Source organism: Chelonoidis abingdonii, chromosome 18 (assembly GCF_003597395.2).
Source record: "Chelonoidis abingdonii isolate Lonesome George chromosome 18, CheloAbing_2.0, whole genome shotgun sequence".
Taxonomy (NCBI): domain Eukaryota; kingdom Metazoa; phylum Chordata; order Testudines; family Testudinidae; genus Chelonoidis; species Chelonoidis abingdonii.
The window spans coordinates 19,671,836-19,691,094 of NC_133786.1; the positions used below are offsets into that span (position 1 = coordinate 19,671,836).

Genomic DNA, 19,259 nt, shown 5'->3' on the forward strand with positions numbered 1-19,259 from the left:
CACTGGCCTGCCAAACAGCACTGAAGCCAAGTCAGTGCCAGCCATGCACAACAGCCCAGCATGGCCAGCCCACCTGTCATGGAGGTTGGGGGGGCGGGGGGAGAAATGTCCCCTCGTGGAGACAGGGCCAAGAGGGCTGGGGGACTGATCCAGTCCCATATTACACACCGACCCCTCCTACCCTTACACTACATTCAACAATCCTCCAGCACACCACCACCTAAATCACACTGCACAAAATTCACCTGCAGAGCACCACACCACACCTGTGTGTAATACTACAACCCTGCAGCATCACCACACACCTTGCCAAGTGCCCTGTTAATCCAGCAGACAGCTTCTTCTGGGAGCCTTTGGTTGCCATCGCTGCCATCTCTGACAGACTCCGGAACAGGAACTGCGCATACAGTGATCTCGGGGCTGTTTGGGGAGGGAATACTCACTGTGTGTGCTGCTGATGGGTTTGTCGTCCTCCTCGCTGTCTGGTCCTGAGCACCATTCGTCCCCGCTGTATGGCTGTTTCCTTTCCAGCACACACCGACGCTTGCTGCGGGGAGCCACCTCCCCTGCAATGGGATAGAACCTGTCAGAAAGTGGGAAGTGCCACGGCACAGCCATGGACTGAGTAGGCTGGGGCTCTGCCCCACCATCTCGGGGCACTTAGGGTCATGCTAGCAAAACCAGTCGGAGGAGTCCAATGAACAGAGGGGCAGATGTATAAGAGTTCAGCTCCCTGTGACAGGCATCACCCTGGCCCTGACAACCAGCATCTGTCTGCTTCCTGCACTAAACCGCAGCAATTCCACCCAGCATGGAGCCATGTGGACTCCTGCCCAATGACTGAACAGCCCTACGTGGGTCAGAAGCCCTGGTATCCCCAAGTAGTGCAGGACCTGCAGCGACTCTCCCTCGTACAGTGCACAACTTGGAAGCAGCATTTCCATCTCTGCCCAGAGACCATTGGCTGCACTGTGCTGTGCCTGCAGCAAGACCCTGGTTGTGCTGTGGGTGAGGCCCTGCTAGCATGGCTTTGCAAAAAGTCTTTTAGTAGTCAGAGCCCAGGCTGGGACCCATTCTCCAATGCAGTCATTCCTCACCTATGGAGGGATGGGATCACAGCCTGAGCTGGGCCCAAACTGCTGCCACAGAACTGTTTAAAACAGTATGAGATTGTCAGGGATCTGGAAGCTTTTGCTGGAGTCCAGCACCATCCCTGAGCTGCGACCCACACATTAGCCAGGGGAGGCAAAGCTGCTGCTGGAATGCTGAGCAGGAAAGCTCAGTCAATACCAGCCACCTCTGCCATTCACAAGAGCTCAGTCTGGCACAACAGATTGACATGGGGGCTCATTAGAGGCCTGTCAACTCCCATCTCCCTGCTGGCTGCAGCAGAATTGTTTCCAACGGGATCCCACCCAGAGGTTTGCCCTGAGTAGCAGAAATGTGCCAAGCAATGGGGCTCCTACCCTCCCTTTGGGAGACTATTCCCCAGCCTGAGCCATCACACTGCGTGGGCACTTTCCTGGCATCCAGCCCAAATTTTCCCCTCTCAGTCTCAGCCAAGTTCTTCTCCCTTATTGCTCCTGCTTTAACTCCCCTCCTTGCATGGGGTGCACATTCCCCAGTTCTCCTCCCAGCCAGACACAGTGAGCACTCTCCCTTGACATCTTGGCCTAAGCATTTAGACTCTCTCCCCAGAGGCCTGACTCTGCAGCTGTGGATGGTGACTGGCAGGGAGAGATGCACCACTGGTTTTCATACAAGAAAAATTACCAACAACCCCTTCCTGCCCCCCAAAAATGGCAACTAGTTCCAATCAGAGCAGAATTAAAGGGGAAGGGGGGGGGGTGCAGCAGGGACATGATTGCAAAAAACACAACCATAGAAGCTCAGCTAGGCCAAAGCAACAGGTACATGCTGCATTGGGGCAGGGATGTAGCTTTTGCCCCAGAGATGGCTTCCTGCCCCATGGATTCAATGGGCTCTCAACAAGGCAACAGGCAGGAGTCCGTCTCACCATCATCAGAACATAAGAACGGCCATACTGGGTCAGACCAAGTTCATCTAGCCCAGCATCCTGTAATCCGACAATGGCTAGTGCCAGGTGCTTCAGAGACACAGAATGAACAGAATAGGAAATTATCAAATGATCCATCCCCTTGTCGTCCAGTCCCAGCTTCTGGGAGTCAGAGAATTAGGGATACCCAGAGTGTGAGGTTGTGACCCTGACCATCTTGGCTAATAGCCAATTTTGGATCAATTCTCCATTAACTTATCTGATCCTTTTTTTTAACCCAGTTATACTTTTGCCCTTCACAGCATCCCTGGAAATCAGTTCCACAGGTGTCCAAGACCACCCAGCAGGCAGGAGGAAAGAGTAACATACAGCAAGGATCAGCATCGCCAACACAGTGTCCATGGTTTTTTTTTTTGGAGGGGGATGGAGGTGGGAGGTGGAGCCTTGCATTCACATCAGCCCATCCATGGCGTGTGACCAGGAGAGAGAGCTCTGCACATATCTTTGCTAGTAAGCATCCTTGCCAACTGCCTCAGAGGATGAATCTCAGGCTGCAGCTCTATAAACACAAGCAGCTTGGAATACGAGATACTTTATTGTTCTTTGAAAGGAATCCATATACCCAGGGCCCTACCAAATTCACAGTCATGAAAAACGTGTCACGGGCCGTGAAATCTGGTCTTTTGTGCGCTTTTACCCTACAGTATACAGATTTCACAGGGGAGACCAATGTTTCTCAAATTGAGGGCCTGACCTAAAAGAGAGTTGCAGGGGGGTCGCAATATTACCACCCTTTCTTCTGCGCTGCCTTCAGAACTGGGCGGCCAGAGCGCAGCGGCTGTTGGCCAGGTGACCAGCTCTGAAGGCAGCTCCCTGCCAGCAGCAGTGCAGAAGTAAAGGTGGCAATACCATACCACGCCACCCGTTCTTCTGTGCTGCTGCCTTCAGAGTTGGGTGGCTGGAGAATGGCAGCTGCTGACTGAAGGCCCAGCTCTGCAGGCAGAAGTGCAGAAAGTAAGGGTGGCAATTCCATGCTGAGCTTACTTCTGTGGTGCTGCCTTCAGAGTGGGCTCCCAGCCAGCTGCCACCACTCTCCAGCTGCTCAGCTCTGAAGGCAATGCCACCAGCAGCAGCAGCGCAGAAGTATGGGTAACAGAACCACACACCCCTACAATAACTTTGTGACACACACACACACACCCCTCCCTTCTTTTTGGGTTAGGACCCCTACAACACTGTGAAATTTATGATTTTAAAATCCTATGACTGAAATTGACCAAAACAGACCATGAATTTGGTAGGGCCCTACATATACTCAAATGATACCTGGCTCCTGCAGCAAGTGATGGAAGGCTTTGGCACTAAGCCCAAGGTTGTGGCGCAGAGATTTCCAGAGGTGAAAATGGAAGGGAGGTTTAGGGCCATTTGAGGGATTGGTGCCATAATACCCTGCCATTTTATGACACTTGTCACCTGAAGATCTCAAAGCACTTTGCAAGACTGGGTATTGTCCCCTCCCCATTACACAGAGGGATGGACTGAGGCTCAGGGATGGACTGAGGCTCAGAGATGGGGGAAAAGACTTGCCTAAAGTCACACAGGATGTCAGTGTCAGAGCCAGGAATAGAACCCAGGAGTGGTGACTTCCAGTCCTCTGGTATAACTCCCAAGACATCACTCCCTCATTGAGCCTCTTACACAAAACAGTGTTGAGAGGCCAGATACAAGACAGACATCAGTGAGCTGTAGCTGAATTGGGAGGCCAAGGAACTTACATAGGAGATTCAGGCATTCTAGACTGAGTTATTTTAATAAATCACCTGTTCAAATCAATGCTTCAGTAGACTGAGCTAAAAGCAAAGCTGGATTCAATAAAAGATTGAACATTTACATGGATAATGAGAACATCCCCATCCCATTAACCAGGGCTATGGACTCTCACATTCCAGGGCATTAGCCAACCTCCCACTGTCACTGAGAAAGAAGCCTTCCTTTTAAGCAGGACATAGTCTATAATGGTGTTTCTTGCACCTTCCTCTGACGCAGCTAGCACTGGCCATGGTCAGGGACAAGACACTGAGCTGGATGCAGCTCTGGTCCAAGCCAGCCTGCCAGTTTCTATGTTCCTATAGAATGCTAAACAGATCTTTGATCATGAGACGTGTTGGAATATGGGCCAGAGCAGCAGTGCTACTCCTGGAAAGAGAAGCTCCAGGCAACCGTGTAAAGATGGCCCCTAAGAGGAACTAAGGATGCTTCCTGAGGTTCTCACTTTGCAACTCACTGGCAAAATGCCCCCAGGTCTGCTGTAGCGAGTGCCACATGCAGCCCTTTGGCACAGTGCTCTGCAGGGCCCAACAAGCTGTGGGAGGCTGGTTAGAACAGGGAAGCCAACGGTCAGGAAGTGCTGACTCAGTCCTTTTCCAGAATCCATGTGATTTAACTCAGAAGTCATCCATTGCAAACAAAAGCACTAACTCTTCAACCAGTGACCCTCACACCAACTCCCTCTAACCATGGCTGGGCAGAAACAAAACAGATGCAAGGACACCACAAAAAGTCAGATCTTTGGCAACAGCAATTAGACAATTAACAAAACCTGTCTCAGTTCTGTGCTTGGAATCTGCACTATTAGGGAATTTTCACCACAACTCCTGATGACATGCTGCAGCTCACTAGGGCCCTAGAAGCAAGTGCAAAACGGAGCCCAGTATGGGGTATATAAGGTGTCTGGGGTGACGCTGCCAACCAGTGCAATCCAAGCATTCCCCAGCAGAAGGTGCTGTGAGGAGTAGTGTAGGAACACAGGCCATGAGTGAGCTCACAGTTATTCCAATCCCAGCACCATCTGCAAGGAGAGGGCAGTCCAAGGGTGCAGGAGCACAGGCCGCGTAGGGTAGCTCCTAGCTAGCCCAGCAGGGACACTGAAGGATCACAGGCTGCAGGGAAGGTTCTTGGCTGCTCCACACCCAGTTCCCACTACGATGCGAGGGACAGTTCAGAGAAAATCTCTCCAAGGCAAAGGTTTTTTAGCATTACCTTTCGATTCCGTGTCCAGTGAGGGGGTGCTGGCTTCCCGCTGCTCTCCTGAGTCCACAGAGATGCTTCGTTCCCGTTTCACTTTGCCCTTCAAGGACCCAAAGTTTGGGACAGCGTTCTGGCTGTTTTTCAGTCCAGAGTTGCCAGGAGAAATCTGATTGGCTTTGCTGCCATGATTTCCCGCCCCCACGCCCTTAGACCCCAGGTTGCAAGTGGGTCCTTGGCTCACATTATGGTGCTGAGACTGGGTGCCGCTGTTACCTGTCTTTCCATGATTGGTCAGTTTATTGTCAGGGTGCATTTGATTGGCTAAAACTTCTGGCAGCGACAGTGGAGGGAGCTTCAAGTCCCTGCTGCTGCTTCCCTTTGGTCAAAACACCTGCAAAAAGAGAAAGCGATCAATAAACCTCTGTGCCCTACATGCCTCCCCCACCAGGAGTGCCTGTAGGCCTCCCCGCAAGCCATCCAGGGTGCCCACAGCCCAAATGCCTCCTTCCCTCCCTCCATCAAGGGTGCTTGCACCCCTTGTGCCTGTCCCAACTGAAAATGCCTGCACCCACACCTACCACTATGAGTAGAGTCATGTGTGGATACAAAGTTTGTATCTGTATCTGATCTGCAATCCACAAACATGGTCCATGGATATCCTCATCCCCACAGACTTGCAGGGTTCTGACTATCAGCAAAGCCCAGCATGCCCAATTCAGTAGTCCTGGCACATTACACATTGCTAAGGACACAAAATTCTACACTGACATCACCTCTTCACCCCCCAAAAATAAGCTTCGCAGGCCTTTTAACCAGGAATAATGGGATTCACACAGTAATATTTTCTAAGCTGCATATTTAAATGCTACATTGGGGACCCAGGAGATCACAACTGTCACTGTGCTGCATATCTGGCTGTGTGGAACTTCAAGGTGGCAGCAGGATAGAACCAGACTTCCCAAAAGCAAAAATCAGAGCTAAAGGAGAAGCCTCCTTTGCTAGAAGCAGTATAAGATCTATGACACACAGAGAAGCAATTCCACCAAGTAGAGGCATGTACACAAAAACATGCACACACCACACCCCCCCAATTCAATATGGTATGAATAAAATGGGGCTATTTTCACTCAAAGCTTGTCCTCTCTTGAATGGAAGGACATCCAGCACAATTCTTCCACACTTTCAGACAGATGTGAACAAATTGGAGAAAGTCCAGAAGAGAGAAACAAAAATGAGTCAAGGTCTCTAGAAAACATGCCTTACGAGGAAGAATTGGGAGGGGGGGAAAAAAACAAAAACACCAAACGCTTTATTTAGTCTGGAGAAGAGAAGACTGATGGGGGGGACATGATTAGTGTCTTCAAGTAGGCAACACGTTGTTATAAAGAGCAGGGTGATAAATTGTTCTCCTTAACCACTGAGGACAGAACAAGAAGCAATGGGCTTAAATTGCATCAAGGGAGATTTAGGTTAGAGATTAGGAAAAACTTTCTGTCACGGTAGTTAAGCACTACCTAGAGAGTTACCTAGAGAGAGTGTGCAATCTCTGTCATTGGAGGTTTTTAAGAGCAGGTTAGACAAACACCTGTCAGGGATGGTCTAGATAATACTTATTCCTGCCTTAGTCAGTCCTATGTTTCTAAGATTTTGCAGGTGTTTGCCAAAGTACAGAACAAATTTGTATAGTGAACAAAAATACAGAGGCCTTAGCACCCCAAATCCTACTGCCCATTTCTCAGCCAGCCCCAGTTGTTACTAGCACTTTCTGGTCCTTTGCAAAACACATGAGACATGGTGCCTAGCAGTCAGCATATGGTTCAACCTGATGGACAAGAGGGGACAACCCAGCCTACTGAGGGGAGGAATGCAGTAGGGGAGAAATCCAGGGAGGGAGAAGGAGCAGGAGGTGAGAGGGAGCTGTTCTGAGCAGGAATTAATGAAAAAGGCTGAGGGAAGGAGGGGATGGAGGAGATGGGGGGCAGAGAGATAAGAGAGAGGCAGAAGTGAGAGCAGGCAGAGGAACCAGCCAGCCAAGCAACAGTCATCGCTCTTGTAGGGGGCAAAGAGGTAGCTTTAGCACTTGCTGCAGTGGCCTGAGACAGAAATGCTTGATGGATGGGGAAAGCTCCATATCAGCCACAACTTCCAGCTGGATGTTGTGATGCAGCATGGTGCTGCCAGGGATAATGAGGTGAGGTCTTCACCATACCACACCTTGGTCACAGTTCTCTAGATAGCCCTACAGTGTGCTCAGAGGGAAGACAGGAGCCAAGGGCACATATGGGAGGCTGGGCAGTGGTGTGTGTGCGGTTTGTTCAGGAAATACAGATTCACCCTTTCTTCAGCATCTAGTTGACTTAACACGGGACTCTTCCACCCACACCCTCACCCCTTCGCTGGGGCTCTCCCGTGTCTCTGCCCTGGGTGCTAGGATAAGGAGTCTTGCAGTGACTGGAATGAGGTGCCAGGTATTTGCTGGGTCCATTATCTGCTCTGGGGAGCCATGCAGCACCACTCACAATTCAATGGGCTGCCTGGGCAGCTGCAGCCTGCATCCCTCATGGCTGGTCACTGTTCCCTACACGCAACCAACGATGGCTCACTTTAGCAGGGAGCAATAACCCCAGTGAGCCCAGAATAAATGCAGTACCACAGTGGGAGGAGAAGAAGAGGCAAGTGCACTCAGAGTCACCCAGCAGAGGCAGGGGAAGCAAGTCAAGGGGAGCGGTGTCTTCCCCTGTCCTGTGCTCCTGACAAACCACCAGCAATGTGAGATGGCTTCTGCACTTGAGAAAGGAACAGGGCAGTGTATTCAAACTCTCCATGAGAAGTACCCTGCATACTGTGCCAGGATCTTCCAGAGACACACCCCATGTCCCTCTGCTGTGTTGGCCCTAAAGATACACAGACATTCCCCTTCACACCCTTTTTACTTCCTGGGGGGAGCCTCCAGCCAGCTGTAATGGAAGCTGCTGTGTTGTTCTCTGCTTGTTCAGCTCTGTTTAACTCTCTACCCTATAGAAACCACCCTGCTCACAAAGGAGCCTCCTCCCGTGCACAGGCAAAGAGATCACCCCACACCACACCACACACAGGGTACCACCCTTCTGCCTGGGCTCTGCTGCATGATGCCGGGCTGCCCTACCCATTCACTGAACACAGCTATTTCTGTCAGCCAGGGACCAGAAGCACTGGGCACCAATCCAAACCCTAGGGCTCTAAATAGAACTGAATCAGCTCAGCAGTGGGATGGATGCCCTTTCTGACCTGCTCAGAGTGGACCCGGGGACACGCAATGGGGGAAAAGCCAAGTCCCACTCCACTGCAGCAGGATGGTAGACCTCGAACAAGATGCAGCAGAGCAGCCAGTCTGCCAGCTGCTCTGTGCTGTCCAAGAGACAGCAACAGCCTCAGTGTCAGGTCAGCCAGGACCCAAACTCAGGCAACCTGCCATCAGTACCCCCATAACCTCTGCAAGTCCCTTCACAGTGTTGTACCTCAGTTTCCCCATCTGCAAAATGTGGGATGATAGCACCTGCCTTGCCAGTGGGTGAGAGACCAAACCAGATGGGACTCACAGGCCTGCAAGTGCAGTGCTGCCACACAGCCCGCCCAAGCATTTCTAGTTAGTAAAGTGAGATCTCTCCTGCACCATTTGGCCTATCACTGCTTCCTAACTAGCAAGTCATTAGCAGCTCCCTCCTCCTCCTTATCCCCACACACCTAGCAGAGGGCTCTGCTTTAGCCTAGAGGAAGATGGTGAGCTATGGTGCTGATTAATTTTCACAGCACATTAAGGGAGTAGCTAGCCCTTTAAGTGTCAGCCAGTCTTGCTTGCTTGCTCTCTCTCTCTCCAGGGACCTATTAATAGCAGCTGGAAAGATCACATCACTCTCTGGATATTTATACCCCTCATTCCACACCAGGAGAGATTTATGTCAGTGCTGCTGTCCCAGTGCCTGGCCAATTGCTCTATCTAACTGCTTGCAGGGGCAGGGGAGCAAACAGGGAAGGAGACACTGGGAGGATGAGCGAAGAGGAGGAGAAGGTCCATATGGTGCAAACTGCAGCATTAAGCACACAGGCTGCCTGCAGGGAGCCCTCAGCCCCTCTGGAAGCCACTGCTGCTGCCACACGGCATTCCAGACAGCAAGCCCTGCAGCAGCTCCTGCTGCTGTGAGATCCCAGAGAAGCCAGCAGTCTACACAGCACATTGCACTAAGGCCCTGCGGGTCACACACTTGACTTGAGGCTGGGGCTCCACTGGCAGGCAGAGAGATGATGCCATCCTTCCTCTCAGTAGCCACCCCTTGTGCACAGCATGCAGGATGCTTTGAGATCAGCAGGGTGTCCAAAGTTTCACATAGACACTGCACCTCATTGAAATGGATTTCAAAGTGCTTCACCAAGGACACCCAGCAGCACCAGGATGCTGCCAGTTCAGGGAGGTGGGAGGGCACAGTACTGTATGCATCAGTGATGGGGAGAATCATGGCCAAGGACTGGAGTGTAAACTCCTACCCCTAGGAAATGCGCCTAGGCTTGGTGACACTTAATGGCCATCCAGGGCAGACAAGAGGCCTTTGGGCTTAAGTCTGAGTACACAAATCACACATACCTACTAAGCTGCTAGCACTGGGTGGAGGAGATTAGGGTCTGAGACAGTCTTGCTAGAACTCAAACCCATGGGTTCTAGAGAGTCTAGGTGCTTGAGACCCACCAGCCATCCCATCCAAGCAGGCTTGAAAGTCCCTAGAAACAAGACAAGGAACACTTAAAACTGGTTTCAGAGATTCTCTCATAAAAGTCCCAATGCCTGGAACATTTCCATTGTCCATGGGTGACAAAACCAGTGAGCAGACTGCCTTGATCACTATGGATTCTGCTGACAGGCTCCACAGGGGCTGGGGCCTGTGCTGCCAGCTCAAGGGAACAGCTGACTAGCCACTGTACTCTCTTCAGTCATTAACCATCTGGCTGCCCCTCTGAACTGCACAGCACCAGGACAGAGTGCTCATGGTCTGGGCAAGAGTCAGCTCCGCCAAGCACAGACAAAAGTGGGACACAGCACCATCATGGTGGTTACGGTTCTGTGGCTGATGCAATGAACCTGCTATACAGATTGCCCCTTTAGCGATGATAAATCGTTACAATAGTGAAGGGGAAAGGTAATGGTTAAATTAAAAAGTTAACAAAAACTGTTTACATCCTGCATGTACAACAGAGATCCACATACCAGGCCCCCCCAGAGGCACCCCAGCCAGGCACAGACAAAGACATTCCCCACAGACACTGTGTCCATATCATACTAAGACACGGAAATTGTCTGAGCAGTAGCCATGGTTTCCTTCCAAGTCTCCCATAGCTTGGACTGTGGGCTTGGAGGGGGCCCTGTCTGCTGCGTTTGGCAGAGGAGTTAGAGAGAACTCTGTTTTCTGCTGTTTATTAGGCCATGCTGCCTTTGGGGCTGGGTTCTCTCAGATCTCACTGACACTGGGAGGCATTTGGATATGAGGTGCCCTGTAAATAAAAGTTCCCCATTGCAAGGGATTCTCCAGAGCAGAGTCCTGGTTCCTCCCAGCCCAGCTCCATTCTACGGCAATTAGCAAAGCCCCTTCCAGGCCATGCCTGGACTTGGAAAATAAGTCAAATGTAAAAATGTGTTAGCTAACACGTGTTAACATTAGTGTAGACTAGGATGGAACAACCCTGGGGAGCCTAGTGACCACCATTGCCAGTGAGCTGCCCCCATTTGCCTCGTCAAGCCATGGCTTCAGAAGATTTCTCTTTAGATCAGGCATTTGCCTCAGTTCCCTCCCCCTTCTGTTACAGAATCAGGTGAGTTTGGTGCTCATGAAAGGTTATCACCATCTCCCTGAGCTAAACACAGTGCAGATAGCCACACACAGCTCTCTGATGCCTCCTCAATCTTGACCAGCAGACCCCTACCAATTCCAGCCCTGGGCTCCCCACACACTGCTTTGTCAGTGCCCTTGATGCCAATCAGCAGCCCCTGTTATTTCAGTCCGTGGCTCCTCCCTCCCTCAACACTGCCAATCCCCAATCCTGACTCAAGCCCCCCTGCTAATCCAAGGTTTCTCTGGGGAGGTTCTCCTACTCACATTCTAATGAAGTCTGTCCTCCCTTACTCTGTGAGATCCAACAGGATTGCCGCCAGAAGTGACTGACTGCAAGTTTTTACAGTGCCTTCGGCAGTAGCAACAGTTGCATCGTGTTGAAGATACACAGAGAGATAAGCCGCTTCCCCCATCAGTCTCTCTGCAGGGAGATGATGGACTTCTGGGGGAAGAGGCAGATGAAGGGTTTAGGGAAATTGTCCAGCAGACATGTTAAACAACCGGACCATGGAAAATCCATTGAGAAGCACCTACATGGACCCAGGGTGACAGATGACCCAAAATATCCCTGGAAAGGACACATCAAAGAAAATGAGGCTGCACAGAAATGTGGCTCCCTTGACAATTAGTGACAAGACAGCGGGTTTAGCAGAAACTTTACCCTCACCTGGCAGCTTTAAAGACAGCAGCAACTTTTGATTCCTAGTTGTTAAAGCAAGGAGCCAGGACTCCTGGATTCTATTCCTTGCTCTGCCACTGTCTCGTTGAGCGACCTTGACCAAGACATTTCATGTCTATGTGCCTCAGTGTCACCATCAGTAAATGGAGAGCATAACCTAGTGCGCTAAGGGATAAGTGAAGTTTAATAAATGCCTCTACACTCCTTTGTAGATGGCTGCAAAACATTACAGGCAAGTATTTGGTGCTCTGCACATTCAACAAGCCGCAGACCTAAATCAAAAGACCTTTAGACAGGAAAAAAATAAAACAAAAAGCTGGTTTCAATAAGTCTCTTGCAGTCTCAGTCTGATCGATGGAGGAAGAGGAAACTCCAGGCTGAGGAGTGAACCTGACACACACTCAGTCCCAGAATTGGTAGCTGATATTTCAAGCAACTTGAAACCCTGGTGTGTTCTCGGAGGAGTTTCTGGTGAATCATATTCCTGCTCATACTGAAAGGACGATAACACAGATTCCTGACGCAGCCACAAGAACACAGAGGCTCCCCCGCCCCCCACCTCCAGAAGCAGCAGGGAAGCCACCCAGCAGCCAATCCGCCTGCCCTGCTACTTCCACATTTCAATGCAGACTGATACCACTGCAGTGCAATCCTTCAGTCACACCAGCCAGCAAAAGGGGAGCGCACGGCACACTGACAGAGCAACAGCAAGAAAGGAAGCATGGAAAACCAAAAATCAAGACAATTAGAGAACGAAGGAGACTGACCATGTCAGTGACACCTCTCCACTCGTCAGCAAGGAGACACTTGGTCAAGAGGTCATAACAGGGCAGAGTAAATCTGGAGTTAACTGGGCACAGGTGAAACCAGAATTGGGCTCTCCACGTGCTGTGCTGTCATGCCCCATAGAATGCAAATGCCCAATGAGTGGACACGTGGTGAGATAACAAGGAGCCCGTTGGCATCTTAAAGACTAAGATTTATTTGGGCATAAGCTTCTGTGGGTAAAAAAAACTCACTTCTTCAGATGCATGGAAATCTGTTAGTCTTTAAGGTGCCACCAGACTCCTAGTCTGTATCTACAAAAACAACTAACACAGCTACCCCCTGATACATGGAGAGATGGGGCATGACAAAGCAATGCGGCAAGCAGAAATATTCATCCCTGCCTCTGTCCTCCAGCCAGTCCTTCTGGTAACAGATAGGTTCCTACTGCAAATACACACTCTCTCACATACTGCTAAACTGCCCCCATCATGCCACAAGAGGCCCTGATCTGAAGTACCTCATGGATACTCCCAAACCTTCAACCAGGAAGTCCTTACTTTGAAACAAGGGGCCCAGAACTATTGTTTTCCACAGAAAGCCCATTAAGCACCCTTCATAGGTCAGCAAAATAAAGACCCCAAAGACTGCTCCCCACCAGACAACAGGACCCCCTGCCTACAGATCTCTATTGGGAGTCACTAGTACTGGCCAATAACATCTCGTATGGAAAATCCTAGAGGTCAAGAGTAGCAATGGTCAGAATATTTTCAGTGATGTAGTTTTGTAGAAATATGCTGTTTTGTGGAGACCAAAGTGTTTTATTGAGACTTACTGATTTCACCAAAAAATTTTCAACAGGAACGTTTCTGAGGTCCAGGGCTCTCAAGTCACTTCTGACCAGAGAGAGAGAGACCAGAATTTAAAACTTCTGCTTTTTGATCCAAAAACAGCTGTTCTGACACAGAATCCTGTGGCACCTTATAGACTAACAGACATTTTGGAGCATGAGTTTTCGTGGGTGAATACCCACTTCGTCAGATGCACGTAGTGGAAATTTCCAGGGGCAGGTATATATATGCAAGCAAGCTAGAGATAACGAGGTTAGTTCAATCAGGGAGGATGAGGCCCTGTTCCAGCAGTTGAGGTGTGAAGACCCAAGGAGGAGAAACTGTTTTGTAGTTGGCGAAAAGCCATCCGAGTCTTTGTTTAATCCTGAGCTGACGTGTGCAAATTTGCCAGATGAACTGAAGCTTCAGCAGTTTCTCTCTGAACGTCTGGTCCTGAAGTTTTTTTGCCTGCAGGGATGGCCACCTAAGAATCTGCTATAATGTGTCCAGGGAGGTTGAGTGTTCTCCTACAGGTTTTTGTACTATTGCCCATTTCTTATTATCTGATTTGTGTCCATTATCCTTATTCGTAAGCTGGTCCAGTTTTGGCCGAAGTACATAGCAGAGGGCTTTGCCTGGCTTATATGGCGTATATTACGGCGGATATTACATTGGTGGACGTTGCAGGTGAATGAACCGGTGATTGGCTGGCTGATCGCGTTAGGTTCGTAGTGTCGCGGTGTTAGATATGGACAGAAAGTTTGGGGATCGAGGTTTGTTGCATGGATCGGTTCCTGAGCTAGAGTTACAATGGTGCGGTGTGCAGTTACTTAGTTGAGAATATGTTCAGGTTGGGAGGTTGTCCTGTGGGCAACGGACTGGCCTGCCACCAAGGCCTGGAAAGTGTGGGATCATCGTCCAGGATGGTGTAGATCCCTGATGATGCGTTGGAGGAGTTTTAGCTGGGGACTGTATGTGATGGCCAGTGGAGTCCTGTTGGTTTCTTTCTTGGGTTTGTCTTGCAGTAGGAGGCTTCTGGGTACACGTCTGGCTCTGTTGATCTGTTTCCTTATTTCCTCGTGCAGGTATTGTAGATTGGAGAAGGCTTGGTGGAGATTTTGTAGGTGTTGGTCTCTGTCTGAGGGCTTAGAGCAGATGCGGTTGTACCTCAGTGCTTGACTGTAGACGATGGATCGTGTGATGTGCCCAGGATAGAAGCTGGAGGCATGAAGGTAGGCATAGCGGTCGGTTGGTTTTCGGTATAGGATGGTGTTAATGTGACCATCACCTATTTGCACAGTGGTGCAGTGATCCGGAGCTCAGGCAAAAAAGCCACGAATATCTAGGCACTTGCTGGCTATTCAGGGCTGGGGAGCTTTGATTTCCATTGAGGCAGGAGCTCTCCCGCACTGTGTGAGAGAACAGGCCAGAATCACAAGCTGCTATTGGGAGCCAGCTGCCCATACCCACATCTGGTAAACATCTCAGAACTCTTAAATTACAAGGGGAGGTACTGGCACTGCTCAGTCGGAGCTGGGCCTCGCAGAGAACAGAGCCCCAGCACAGCTGAACTCAGGCAGAGCAGGTCCTGGTAAGAGACATATTCATGAACATTAACCTCCCTCCCCAAGTGCCCGAGGAACAGCCCTAGATCCTGTTACCCAGAATCTCCTGAGACCTTGTCCTGCCCCCAACACCCTATTCTGCTACCCAAAAGATCCAAGGACCTCAGCCTAGTCCTCATTCTTTGTTACCTAGACGATTCTTGGGGAATCCCTCAGTTGCCATGACATGCAGCTCTTTAGTGGGGCCAAGAGCATTGGTGAGATCTGGACTGCAGCATGTAAGGGGAAAACTGCAGATTCCCTATCTGAACCGCTCTCCCATGTGAGGCTGCCAGCCCTGGTGCAGCTCTGCACTCCAGCCCCCCTTGGCCCAGCCACTACATAAGATAACAGGATCCCCTTATGCTATTCTCACCATGCTGGTGTACTGATGTCATTGGTGCTGCTGAAGCAGTGACCTGCTGTGGAATTCTGCAGCCTCTGGCTTTTGCTCTGGGTGTGGACCTCTGCCCCCCACCACTCTAACCATCCCACAGGTGCAGGGCTCTTGGGCAAGACCCTGAAACCCCAGCTCATCATTGCTTTCCCATAGGTGCTATGGGAGAGACAAGGCTGGGCTTGGTCACTGTGCAGTGCACATGCCTGATGCACCCACCTCTGGGGTAGAGAGTATTTCAGCAGGGCTGCGTATAGAGTTTATGAAACACTTTGGGATCCTTCAGGATTAAACAAAATACTATGATCTGGGACTCCAGGGAGTGGCCAGTGAGGGGGGCCACAGGCAGGAGAGATGCAGAGGACAGGCATCAGGAGCAGGCTGCAGACCCACATTTACCTGGATCAGGACCAGGCATGAGTGCTGGTAGTCCACTAATATTGCCAAGTCCCTACCTGTTGCTTTAACACCATAACAACTGTGCCTTTCTGTGGCAGCAATTTTCTTTCTATATGCGCATTGTGCATTGGCCCTTGAAAGCATGAGTGCTCCCATCCTGAAAGAGAGCAGCACAGGTGCTTTTAGTCACATTTACCAGCTGCAGCTGGCAGAGCCAAAGGATTTGTCTTTGGAGGAAGAAATTCCAGCAGGAGAGCAGGAAGGGCTGCTGAGAAGAGCAGGTCCTGGGCTGTGGAGCCTCTAAATCTAAACCCAGCAGGAGAATGGAAGCCATTCCCATTTCATGGCTATTTGGTGGCCTCTGTTCAAACACATCACATGATGAGATCCTCACCCCACACCGGAAAAGGAAGGGGTTAAAAGCAGCCTAGGGATGCTGTGCAAGGATCAGCCAATTGGAGAGAAGCTGCACAGAGCAGTCAATCAGGGCAGAGACAGTCAGCTGCTGCAGGGAGCCTAAGGAGTAAGGCCTGTGTTCCTAGTGGGCTGCAGGAAGGGTAGCACCTTGGACAGAGCAGATGCTGGCAGGGACTGAGGGAGCAAGAGGGAGCTTCTGGCTGACTGAGAGCCCTGAGAAGAGGGTGAAGAAGGTGCTGAGGTTACAGAGAAGTGGCCCAGGGAACAGAAGCAGCATTGAGTGAAGTTAAGGAGATGCAGCAGGAGGCTGCTATCTACAGGGTCCCTGGGTTAGGACCCAGAGTACTGAACGGGCTCAGGTCATCCCACACCTGCCACTAGGGAAGTGGCTGGATGGTTGAACTAAGATACTTCTCCCTCCCGCCCCCCAGAAGTGTGAAGAAATGGATGGTGATACAGCCGGAGGGCTGAATCATGAAGAGAATGCTGCAGTACCTGAACTGAGACTGGTCTGCAAGTAGAGACAATGACAGGAGAGGCACTGCCTGGAGGGGGCACACCGGCTGGCGGAGCTAATCCCTGTAATGGACAGCAGGAGGTGCGCTCCAGTGAGTGGACTTTGTCACACAGCACTACACTTGGCACTAACTGATCCTTTTCAGCAGAGATGGCAATGACTGAATGTGCTGCAGTGCTACACTCCTCACCTGCAGGCAGCCCAAACCCCTTAGTACCTGGCAAAGAATGTGGAAAGGCCTGGACATTTTGTGACAAGGCTATGCACTGCTAAGGAGGGGATGAGAAAGACGGTGATGAAGAGGCCCTCCCAGTCCAGGTGCTCGAGGTTTGGCCAGGCCATGTGTTGCCAAGACAGTGCTGGCCTGTGGTGCCCAGCAGGTGTTTGCACTGCATGAGAAGGGAGTGCTGGGCTCCCCATCATCCCTGAGGGCTCCTTCCCTCAGCAAATCTACCCCCTCCCCAATTCACACATGGTACCCAGCCCCCAATTTCTCCCTCCCGCCAAGATCACACCTGGCTCCCCATTCAAGAGGCGCTCCACCCAGTACTTCACTCCCCATGCCAAAGGCTGAACTAAAACAATCGGTACCTGGCACCATGCCCTGCATGCCCTATCTACCCATGTGGCTTTCCAAAGGAGTCCCTGGGTATTTCAGACAGTAGGCCTCTGTACAATACAACACCAACAGTCCGTACCTCAAGCACCACAGCTATCTTTTCGTACCAGCAGCTCAAGGGTTAATGCTATTTTAGCTCAAGCTGCTCACCTGATTTGGGAGGTCGGGGAGGAACCAGTGTACAGACACTTCACCTTGAATGGTCCCTTGAAATGTGTGTTAACTATTATGCTAAACAATCTGTTCCACTTTGTAATTTGCTATGACACTCTTGTTTCCCAGACCTGAAAAAGAGCTCAGTGTAAGCTCGAAAGCTTGTCTCTCTCACCAACAGAAGTTGGCCCAATAAAAGATATTACCTCACCCACCTGGTCTCTCTAGTTTCTCCTAGAGGCAGCTCTGAATCACTAGCAGCAGCCGCTGCCAGTGGAGTGGGTCAGCTGCTTTATAAGTGAACTTGCTTCCTCAGTGTCTCCTTCTAACGTTCCTCCTCTCCGCACCCCTCTGCTGCAGGCAGCCTGGCCCCTGGGCACAGAGGGCTTCACTGGGCCTAGGGCACTGCTAGCTACTATCACTCCATTACCTGAGAATCAAAGGCGTTCAGGAAGGGATTGTCATATGCAAGTGCCAGTGACTCACTTGAGACTCAGCCTCATCTCCTGGGGCCAGGGGGATACAGACTAGCTCAGGTATTACCTAGTAACATCAAATGCAGAGCTCCCAGCACCTAGCCTCCCGCCCAGCGTGCCTGGGGCAGGGCTCCCACACAGAGCACAGACAACTCTTAAAGGGCACAAACATCACTTCTCTCAGCCCCAAGAGGGGAAGGGAACAATTATACTTTACATTTTTGTAGCTCCTTTTCAGCAGAGAGTCTTAAGGGGCTGCACTCATGAGGGAAGCAGCTATCATCCCCTTCGGACAGAGGAGAACGGGATAAGTCAGTGCCTGGCCTGTAATACCCAGACTCCCTTCCCTGAGCTTCTCCCTGCTCTAACACCACTAAGGTCAGTCTCTCCCACAACAGTCCCATCTCCCAAGGGCCAGCAGCTTCAGAACAGGCTACTAAGCTCATTATTCTCAGGGCTCACCCATGGGGCATTACAGTGTCAGGGAATGCAGGCCAGGCCACTTACACCTCCGCAAGCAAAAAAACCCAGGGGGCTCCTGCCTTTGACTAAACTCTCCCTTCACAGGTGTGGCATACATTTCCATCGGGAACCCTGTGCCCAGGGGATCAGACAGGCCACTCACACTCCCTGTCTGCACTCAAGGTACATTCCACGCAAGTGAGACCCTCACACAGAGTTGCCTACTCTGTCTTCTTGGATCTGCCCGCATGAGGATGGTCGGTGCCTCTTGGGATTAAACCCACAGGCCACTCCAGAAACTTGTAGCAAATTGAGGGAATTCTCCTTCAGATCCCAACATGGAGGAGCTGTCAGCCAGCTCAACCCAACCTCAGCACGCCAGAGATTGCAATGAGGAGACTTTTAGTGGTGTCTTGGTGAGTAGCCTGTCTCTAAACCTGGCCCGTGGACTATGATCTTGTGCCACTAGGTGTCACAGTTGCACAGGGGATTCAGCTAAACTCCCAGGCCTTACAACAGCTGGGACTGAGAACTGGCAAACTCACTCACCTCCAGCAAGGCAGACAACTCTGACACCACACAGCAATGGTTTTACTTGCAATTTGGACCCTTTCCCTTGGCCCCAAGTCCTGAATCTGTGAACAACAGCATTCCAGGGAGTAGTTACTACAAGTGCTGCAGATGGCATGGGGGAGTAGAGCCATGTAGCCCTTATGCGCCACTGGCAGGAACCCAGTTGATGCCAACTCAGATAAACAGTGCATGGAGAATTCTGCTGTGAACTGCCAGGGAAATCTCAAGGCACTCCCCCATCCTAGTGCAGTTGAAGGCTCCTCAACAATCTGCATAAAATCCTCCCAGAAACAGAGACTCTAAGCCATGCAAACTGTCATCACCTCCTGCTTTGAACAGGGGTGCAGCCCATGTGGACAACAACTCCCATGGTGCAATCCTCTGGCCAGATCCAGTAAACCAGTCAGGTTGCATGCTGGGACCTGTAGTCCAAACAAGTCCGTATCTCCATATCAAAGAGCAGGGT

At 50.9% G+C, this 19,259-nt stretch overlaps 1 protein-coding gene across 5 annotated transcripts in view; it reads right to left on the reverse strand.

The window, feature by feature from the left end:
• The window catches only part of BCL9L (BCL9 like), an 89,354-nt gene that overhangs the window by 20,206 nt on the left and 49,889 nt on the right, over nucleotides 1–19,259 (reverse strand). For 4 of the 5 annotated variants that reach the window (XM_032777132.2, XM_032777130.2, XM_075073563.1 and 1 more), the window contains 2 exons: nucleotides 5,057–5,435; nucleotides 444–566 (listed from right to left, as the gene is read on the reverse strand). In XM_032777132.2, the coding sequence (XP_032633023.1) occupies nucleotides 444–566; nucleotides 5,057–5,357 (424 nt within the window). In that variant the 5' untranslated portion in view covers nucleotides 5,358–5,435. Of the gene's footprint in view, nucleotides 1–443; nucleotides 567–5,056; nucleotides 5,436–18,815; nucleotides 18,931–19,259 lie in introns of those variants that run through there. The other variant, XM_032777131.2, reaches the window with a different exon arrangement.